Source organism: Montipora capricornis, chromosome 14 (genome assembly GCF_036669925.1).
Source record: "Montipora capricornis isolate CH-2021 chromosome 14, ASM3666992v2, whole genome shotgun sequence".
Lineage (NCBI taxonomy): Eukaryota > Metazoa > Cnidaria > Anthozoa > Scleractinia > Acroporidae > Montipora > Montipora capricornis.
The window spans coordinates 47,114,300-47,124,279 of NC_090896.1; the positions used below are offsets into that span (position 1 = coordinate 47,114,300).

The 9,980-nt window shown below is 38.5% G+C and overlaps 1 protein-coding gene across 1 annotated transcript in view; it reads left to right on the forward strand.

Annotated features, from left to right (window-relative positions):
• Positions 1–9,446, forward strand: part of LOC138033556 (enoyl-CoA hydratase domain-containing protein 3, mitochondrial-like) — an 11,541-nt gene extending 2,095 nt beyond the window's left edge. Inside the window, exons 3-9 of the mRNA XM_068881333.1 lie at positions 1,745–1,877; positions 4,669–4,740; positions 5,512–5,545; positions 6,121–6,205; positions 6,532–6,641; positions 8,388–8,553; positions 8,878–9,446. Coding sequence (XP_068737434.1) covers positions 1,745–1,877; positions 4,669–4,740; positions 5,512–5,545; positions 6,121–6,205; positions 6,532–6,641; positions 8,388–8,553; positions 8,878–8,992 — 715 coding nt within the window. The 3' untranslated portion in view covers positions 8,993–9,446. The remainder of the gene's footprint in view (positions 1–1,744; positions 1,878–4,668; positions 4,741–5,511; positions 5,546–6,120; positions 6,206–6,531; positions 6,642–8,387; positions 8,554–8,877) is intronic.
• The last annotated feature ends 534 nt before the right edge of the window (positions 9,447–9,980 follow it).

Here is a 9,980-nt window from a genome sequence, read left to right on the forward strand (position 1 = left end):
TGCTTCTGTTTGTAAATAGTTTTGGGGTCAAAAAACGGAAATTTAAGGTCATTACACAGGCTCACGCAACTAAGGCTAGGATTCCGCCCAGGTTGGTGGGCAAGATAAAAAAAACGCTGCTCGCTCCCAGAGCCAATCAAATTGGAGGATTGTGGCAATTCTTGTACGTGCAGGTTTGTTTTTTTCTCACTTTCTTCATTAGCTGTCTGTCACATTAGAAAAGAGTTAGGAGAGGGAGCTTGCCATCATCATTTGGACAGACATCCTGTAAATACAGCACTAGAGAATGTGTTGAAAATCCCTGTCATCTGAAAGCTGACATTAGCATCATTCCCTCTAAGGCAATATTTCCTCTTACTTGCAATATACAGTAGTAATGTAAGATCACAATCATGAGTTTCTTTTTTGTCAGGCAAAAAATGTTGTCCTGTACGTACTAAAACTGATGGTTTTTCCAAATTTGTTGCAGTAAGATTTCAATCACATAATTACGGTATATCACAATTTTTAATTAACCTGTAATTTGTGATTATTCCTTGGCTGTGGAGTTGGGGAGGGGAAAGCGGTGCATGTGGGGCCAATGATAAAATTTAGAGCCATGGAAAATTGGTTTGCCAAAATGTTCACTCTATCAGATTGTTTAATCTGCATTTATCTTGGCTATTGAAGTAACGTGTTGGGGCTATTTTTATCAATTCCAGCCTATGTTCCGGAAGGCACATCAACCTCTGGATTTTTTCTTTAAACTAGAGAGAAAATGTCAGACACAATGTCTGAGAAAGAGAATGGATCTTTTTGTCTCTGGGAAGGCAAATACTAGGGTTAGAGATTATACAGACTTTCCCAGAAAAAATGACTATTTGGGTGTTAATCTGCTACGTCCACTGGCACCTCTGCTATTTTCAAGTCTTTTAAAGTGCTACTACGACCAAAAAATAATTCTTCTTTTTCTTTGGATTTCAAAACTATGTTAACTAAACACTAAGTGACCCAAGTTTTAAGTTCTGATTTTAAAAAGAGACCTGTTTATTTTAACTGGAATTTTCTTATTTATTGGTCTGCCATTACTGACTTTAAAATCTTGAGAGAGCTAGGTCGAGGAGAAAATGACGTCAAAGACCCACTGGTTTAAGAATGCAATGCGTGTGTACGCGGCTGAATTAATATGCAGCACGGGAGTTTTGGGCTTTCAAATTTTTAAACTCATATTTTGGATATATATTAGGGAGCTTAAGCATGTGCGGTTTTTTGGGACGCGGAGGGCAACTGGAAGAGAGCATTTTGCGTGGCAGGGCTAATCATCTCTAATGGAGAGAAGATACTTAGCAATGTAAATGTGGTTGTGTGAAGACAAGTTGAAAGGGAAATTCGCTCACTTTTAATTGGCAATGCCGTCCGTGTCTCAAAAATGCGTGTGCTCAAACTCCTAAATAAGTTGTGTTTACACTCTGAAATTTTAAGCTAGTGTGTAAATGACCTCACTTTTCCCTGGATCCAATCCTCTGAGGTCCAATCAGTCAGTTTTGAATGTGAGTAATGGCGGACTGTGAAATCCAAACCTTACACTCAAAATAAACAGCCTTTGGATAAAATCAAAGCTCAAAATTTTGCCAATTAGGTGTTAAGCGAACATGTTTTCAAAATCTGAAAAAGAAGAAAATGATTTTTTGATCATACATGTAGTAGCACTTAAATATCCTGTGAGGCTTTTGCTACGGGGTTAATCACCAAATTTTTTTTTCAGGAATGTACTTTCTTTGGCCATGCTTGATGCAATTAAGTCAAACTTGCTCCACAACATCGATTGTGACTTAAGAGTGATTGTATTGTCTGCAATTGGTGGTGTCTTTTCATCTGGGCACGATCTCAAAGAATTGGTAAGCCAGTGAATCACGGGATTGTGTTTATTCCATTGATTTAGAAGTAAGGTAAGATACATGTAAAGTCAATTTATTATCAGTTTCAGCTGTTTAAAGGAATTGTTATTGGGTTGATATTTCATTGCTGCAGAGCGAGCAAAGTTAGCAAGCAGCAAATTATTAAATAAATTTTTTTTGCGTAAATTTTTTATTAAAACTTTATTAAATCACAAACCTCTACAGAACTAAATAAAATACACAGTCTACTTTAAAACTAAAAACTACACTAAAAATCATTACAAAAACTAAATTTAAAAAAACATGTCTGCATTCCTTGCATTAACAGTATATAAAGTCATCTAAAAGGTTTGCATTTTTGTGAAAAGTGGTTCTTGACCCTCGAATGCAGGTGTGGACTGATCTTTAAATTTCAAAAGATATGCATGTTCTAAGCCAAGATATGGCACTGGCATAAGACTGCAGTTCTTACAGGAAAAATTTGTTTCCAGTTTGTTGTGAACACTGTTGCCTGATAGGAGGAAATGCAACTAGCTCTTATGATTTTGTAGCGCTTTGGAAGAAAAATTTCAGTGCCTGTCAAATAAGGAAGGAGTACTTTTCTCATGTATTAACATCCGAATTCTGTTAATTATTGGAAATTGAAGTCATGATGGAGAATTGAAAAGGAAATGTCAGGCTTAGTTCATTTCAGTGACCTTGCCAAGTGGTGCGCAGTTAGCAATTACCTTTGATGCCTGATGAAACTGGAATGAGAGAAAGAAGAGAAAACTCAGAAAAAAAAGATCTTCAACCTGAGGTTGACTTGGGTTCATGACTTGTGTTGTGACAGAACTCACCTGAGAATGCAGTGCTCAATGGAGAAACCTCACTTTGAGTAGAAGTCACAAAACACGGTCACCATCATTAATTTTGCAAATGATTATTCATCTCATTTGTCAAAAATTTTTTACCTACCTTTGAAACCGGCAGGTACAAAACACAGGTCACAGGGCACAGGGCACAGGGCACAGGGCACAGGGCACAGGGCACAGGGCACAGGGCACAGGTCATTGTTTTACCAATACAGAAAGTATCCTAAACATTCATAAGAGCTAACCTTAAGCCTAAAAACGTTTGTTTAGGCCTAATTAGGCCTAAGGTTAGCTTTTATGAATGTTTAGGATACATTCTGTATTAGTAAAACAATGACCTGTGACCTGTGACCTGTGCCCTGTGACCTGTGTTTTGTACCTGCCCCTTTGAAACGTATCTTTCACTGTTCTGACCAGTTGATGAGTCTCACTCCCAGGGGTCAATGGGTTAACTTGATTCATTTTCAAGTCCTTAATACACATTCTTTTGGTATAACCAAGGATGCTGGATCGTTAATGATCATTATTTCAAATGCTTAGTGGTGAATGGTTTGTCTTTTGGAAAGGCAAACAGGAGATATTTGAAAGCTATGCAGTGAAATCACTGTTTGCCTCAAAGTGCCTTGTTTTTGTCTTGTAATCTTGAACTTTTTCCTCTATTATGGGCATTGCTAAACAATGAAAAAGCGAAACACCGAAACACCAAAACACCATGTATGACCCCACTATACATTAAATACTAAGCGACAAAGGTTGGATTTGAGATTAAATATCGTTGTAGGCCTAATTAGGCCTAAAACGTTATTATTCCTAATTCATTGAGATTAATATCAGGATTCAGATGAAGACTGAGATTAGGAGCAATAACTTTTTAGGCCTAATTAGGCCAATCTCAAATCCAACCTTTGTCGGTTAGTATTCAATGTATGGTGGGGTCATAGAGGGTGTTTTGGTGCTTCGTTTCGCTGTTTCGTTGTTTAGTAATGTCCCTCTATATTATGCATTTATATAATAACCAAATCAATTTAATAAAGAAAACGACAAAACTTTTAAAATTGTAAGACATGTTTTGACAGAAACTTCTGTCATCTTCAGTTGATTAATGTACAAAGCGTTAAGTTGAATTTATAAGACTTAGTACGGAAAAAGTGCTAATTATGCCAGTAACAATGGAATGTACATAAATCATGACAATGTGAGAATTAAAAGAATAGTTTTAGATTTACGTGATGCAGTTGTTGATTAAGAGAAGGTTGTTCTCTTTGAATATGAAAAGCTTCTTTTATCTTGAGTTGAAAAGTCGTACATGTAGAGGCGTGATCTAAAATATGGAAACATTCTCCTGAAGACAGGGCGCGACATTGTTTGGAATTCTGTAGGTGTTGAAAATGTGAGAGGCCCTATCACTGGCTAAGTGCTCACGCACGCGTGTGGAAAAATGCCGGGTTGTTTCGCTGACATAACCAAATCAATGTGCACGCTCTGATTGGTCAATCAGCTATGTTTTATTGTGCCAGTAAACTCATGGAAAAATCGTGTGTCTTCTGAATTATTATATAAAAGCAATAGAGCACAGGTTTCTATGGTTTATAAGCATGATAAACCACTTGGGATGTTGGAAGAACACTAGAAGAATTCGTAAATCACTCGCCTGTGGCTCGTGATGTACGAATTCTTCTCATGTTAGTATCAACATCCCGCGTGGTTTATCAGCCTATAAACCATGGAAACTTGTGGTGTGTTGCTCAAATAAACAAGAAAATGTACAGGAATTTCATATTTGGGCTTTACAAGTTTGAAAAACTGGGTATGGAATTAAATGGAACTGAAGTTTTGCACAATAATTTTTTTAAAATTTTGGCCACACCGCTCTAAGTTGACGTAATGTTCTCACTATCTGAAAAATGTTTCAATAAATACTTTGTTGTTTAAATTAGACAGAAGAGCAAGGGAAGGATTATCATGGCAAAGTTTTCCATCGCTGCACAGAAGTTATGACTCTTCTCCAGGTAAATCAGAGGTTAATAATAGGACGGTGTGGTTACACACATCATGGTAAATGCCTTTTCCCATGGTACATTATCCCGCGGTGCCTCACACTTGAGTTTTAGTAGAAAGATTTTTCATGCAATTCATTGTCGGGAAGTTAAATCACAACATCATCAGCATCATGATTGGCTCTTGTACCTCGGGTATAAAAATACCCTTCCAACTTACCATGTTTAATGTCATGAGTGCTTCGTCTGATCTTTTTGACATATCCATTGGAAATTAACCTTGAGAAATGTCGGCCACTCCCACTAAATGCATTTTCCTGTGGTAAAAGGGTCATTTACCATTGTAAAAGGGCCCCATGTAACTGCACCTAATATTGGGCTAATTATATTATTTTTATTATCCACACAAGCTGAGGTAATGCTGTATTGCTATTCTATGAGAGCAGGCTGTAACTAACAGCCAAGGGTCTCATTGAAGTTCTCTCCAGCATTTAAGAGTGACAAGCACTTTCATCAAGATCCTAGTTTTTTCCCCTTGTGGTTGTCTTTTCAAGGAATAGCCTCTTCCAATGGCTATATCAAGGTCCTTGATCCACTTCTCTGATCCTTTTAACACCGTGCCAAAAGCACCTACAGCAAGTGGGATTGTGATCATCATTCTCGTCATCGTCACATTTGTTGATTTCGTTGTCACTGTTGCTTCTTCCATTTACTCTGACTTACTCTTTTTTTATATGGCAATATCAATCATTCAGTCACAATGTATTTGATTTAACTTGTCAGGATCTTCCTGTCCCAGTTATTGCTCAGGTGAATGGTGAGTTGAACTTTACACTGTTTTCTTTTTATGAGCGGTTATTGCTGTTGTGTTGGTGTGCTATCCTAGTGAGGGTCAATTTTTGTAATTTTAAATTTTTTGAGTTTGTGTTGAAGAGCCAGAAGCGCCTGATTCCCAGACTTCGTGCTTTCAACAGGAGCCTGTGGACAAGAGGTTTCTTTTGCTTGGGGGGTGACAAGAATCAACAATTTATTGAAGTGCAAAATTATACAGACTCTAGTGGTTGCTTATGTTTCTAGTCAGAAATTCGAGTAATTAGATGCATTTTTATAAATAATTAGGATAGTTCGTGCACTGCCATTGGTCAATAGCTGTGTTTGGTTGAAAGTATGGAAACACAGCTGTGACATCACACACATTTGGATTGGTTGTGTTGTCAGATATACGCATTGATTGGTTGGTAGGAAATAGAGCGTGTATCAAGAAAATCTGCTTCAATCTAGAAGTAAAAAAAAACAGACAATGTGCTCACGGTAACTAACTAGCTGACAAATAGGTCATTCCACCATCTCTCTTGAAATAGAGGGGGTAAGTTTTGTTTTATTTTATAACAGGGCTTGCAACAGCGGCGGGCTGCCAGTTGGTAGCCAGTTGTGATATTGCAGTGGCTTCTACTAACTCACAGTTTGCAACTCCAGGGTAAGTTTAGGTCTGAAAGTTGCGAGGAAGCATAGGGAAACACTCTAACAAAAGTTGCGTAGTCTATAAGATTGAGATAATTTCATTTACACAGTTTGCGTCAACTGATATATTTTTAATATATGACAAACAACGGTCTAGGACCCTAGTTAGAGCTCAGTTTGTAAAGTAAGGCTTTTTAAATAATTGAGAATTTTTCGTATAATTATCCTCTCAAGTCGTTTATCAGGATTTCCATACAAATTCCCATATTTTTGTCGGCCATGTTGGCTTTCCCTCACACTGAACTTGCTGCTCTGAGGTTAATGAGTTACGATTTTTTCCAGAGTAAACGTTGGTTTGTTCTGTTCAACGCCTGGGGTTGCATTGGCCCGTGCAGTGCCAAGAAAAATTGCATTGGAAATGCTGCTTACTGGGAATCCAATCACAGCAACTGGTAAGTCCAGGTTGCTGCCAAATGCCTGTACTTTTTCTATTGATGTACTCTTTTATTACCATCATACAAAGTGGTGGTGATGTTTCTACGGAATATTGCAATTAATCAGTGCTTCAGTTTTTCATAGACCTAAGTATTCGAAAGTTCTCTGTTGAAAAAGCATGCGAATTTTGTTGGCCTGTTTAGCGAGCATTCCCGCCGGGTATGAACGCAAGAAAGAGTTCCGAACATAAAATAGACATACATATCTTATAGACATACATATCTTTATTTAGTAAAGCAGGTCGGTAAAGTGTGCAACTGGTACAGCTGATGTGTACCTAAAATTAAAAAAAAAAAGGCTTTTGGGGTTTGGGGGCACTTTAATTCATCTCAAAGATAATTCCAAGCAATTTGCAGCTTTAAATGAAAAAGTACTGCGGCCAATCTCCGATCTAGGCCTGTTTAGAAACACATTTAAACATTTCCTAAGATTATATTGGGCAGGGCTCCTCACAACTAAAGAATTTATTTCCTTTAATTTTAAATCTAAGTGCAAATGCCCCATGGGTAGTAGTTAAGAGGCGGAAGGTATAAAAATAATGAAGTGATGACAATTTGCAATGGACATTAGAATACGTGACATAATCTGTGTTTGGTAACAGAACAAAGAACAAACAAAGTTTATCTATGCACAAACAATCTTGTACTTCATCTACTATTGTAAATCATCTTAAAGAATAATCCGGGGGAACACCTTTTCAGTTTGCGCGAATAGGCTATTGGGCAAAACGACCGTAATTCCTTGCAAAGGAAAAGAAATGAACTTAATTTAAGTGTCTAGTCGTTCTAGCGCTGAAGCACAAATTGGGGGCACTGTAAACTGAAATTAACCATTAACGCAAATCAAGTTAAATGTTGGTTTTTTGAGGAGAGGCCGGGGAAAACCGGAGTACCTGGGGAAAACCTTCTCGGTGCAGAGTAGGGAACCAACAAACTCAACCCACATATGATGCCGAGTCTGGGAACCGAACCCGGGCCTCATTGGCGGGAGGCGCACATTTGTTGACAAGACTGACAATCCCTCCCCTCAAGTTTTGCTTATTGGGCATAGATAGGCTGTTATCTTGTAATTGAATAAATTGCTCTTGCCCTACTGGAAAACGGCACCATAACCAGTAGTCGTTGTCTCACAACCATTGTTCACTAATTCCTTTGTGGGACGTAAGAGCGAGTTTCAATCGAGTGCCTTAAAACCAAAACCAAAGGAATTACTTTGGCCAATCAAAAAGGACGGAGACAATCCAGTAAACCAATCAAAACTCAAAGTAATTACACATAGCCGACACAAAGCGCGGGAAAATGTGCACGCGCGAGCCACGATTGGTTTTACTTCTGATTGGTTGAAAACGTCGCGCGAGAACTTTGAAGCAATCATTGAGTGAAGTAATGCAAAACCAAAGCAATTCACTAATTACTTTCGACACTCAATTGTAAACCGTTCTAAAGAGCCCTTACTTTATTTATACGGGCACGGAGTTTCCGGTGTCGTGGGCTAACTTGTTTCAGTTCTTTCCAGCAAAATATGTTCGTCATGTCGTGATGTCTGAAAAAAGGCTAATGTATGAGGCCATGGATGAAGAAGAAAAAAAATGCCTCAAGCGTTAAGGATACTTTGCCTATAGCTGGAACTTGTAGATATAGACGTTATGGTTCAATTAAAAACTCACATGTGTAATTGGTTCTTGATAATTTTGCGTTCATCAGAAGCTGTGAGGCATGGCCTTCTCAGTAAAGCTGTTCCTGAAGAGAAACTAGAGGAGGAAGTTAATTCGATTGCGGAGAAAATTGCCTCTTTGAGCCAACCAGTTGTGGCGATGGGAAAAGCGTGTTTTTATTCCCAAGTTACAAAGCCCAGGGATCAGGCTTACGTGTAAGTATAGAAACTGGGCTTTTGAACGGGCAAATCAGTTTTGTGATTTTTGTTTTGATGGAAACAGTGACGATACGATTCAGCCTAGAATTGTCAAGGTTTTTCCCCATCTAAGTCCTTAGAAGCTTGGTTATGACGATTTAGCAAGGTCGGAGCTCTGTTCTAGCCCGTGGTACTGTAACGTTCTGGGTGTCGAGTGAGACCTGGTTGGCCTGTGCAACTGTGCGAAGTCTTCGCCGGTCGACCAAAAATTCGTTTAAAACTACAGCGAAAAACAAACTGTTTGTCATAACGTTGACTTGTTTGGAATCGTTTCTTTTTCAGTGAGGCTGAGTCAATAATGGTTGAAAATCTTGAACTCCATGATGGACAGGAAGGAATCAGTGCTTTTCTTCAAAAGAGAAATCCATCATGGACAAATACAACGGACTGTCGGTAGAGGCTGAATGGCTTTTTAAATGTAATGAAATTATGATGAACTCACGACAGAAATTTGCATTGCCGAGCTTTCAATACGGCATTCCACAATATGCACCAAAATCCAACTGAGATGTGTGAGCGCTTGGGGTTGTCGTGGGTTCGACCCCTTTTCAAGCCCAAGCATGGTTTGCTTTTAGGCTTCTTTTCGAATCAGACAATGGTTACGTTTTTTTCACATTACTGCACCATCGTGATCACTTTCATTCTGTCATCAAAAAGCACTTTATTTATGCAGTTTGTGTCTTCAGATACTTCGTCACTTTACACATTCAGCCCTTGGGCAATACAGTGTAAAAGATGCCTCCTAGCTAGATTAGCTTTTTAGTTATTTTCTAGGGGGCACTGTAGCTTATAATATCACTTATTTTATGGTTCTCTGCGTATGGTGCAAATAAACTGTTTTTGCAGCCCAATTGTAACATCTGTCGTTCGAGTTGAAAACAATCCATGAAAGAATAAGAAATTCGTTTTTGCGGCTGATATAATCCACTGCAGGTATCCAAGGTAAATGGGAGTTTAGTCAACGATGAAATCGGCGCCATCAAAACGTGGTCCCTTTGCAAAATCTCAGAAAATCGTCAATTTTGACACTTTTGAAAAGCTTGCTATTTTTTTATTAGTATCACCCAACTAGTGGACTAATGCAAATCCTGCATTTTGATTGGCTACGCTACTAGAGGACTATTATTAATAGTTCTCGAGTAGCGAAGAGCGTTATGCTTTCTTTCGTTTTATTCCCAAATAAATATTTTTTTAACTTGCATTTGCTAACTTTATTATTGCCTTTTCTGTCCGACTAGTTGGGTGATACTAAAACAATTAGACCCTTCGTCCGCAAGGGCCACGGGTCAATAGCCCATTCGGCTTCGCCGCATTGGCTCATTGGCTCGGGTCTAAATGTTAAATATATTGACTCTCGCAGCTTGCGCTAGCGTTGTGGTGGTCAA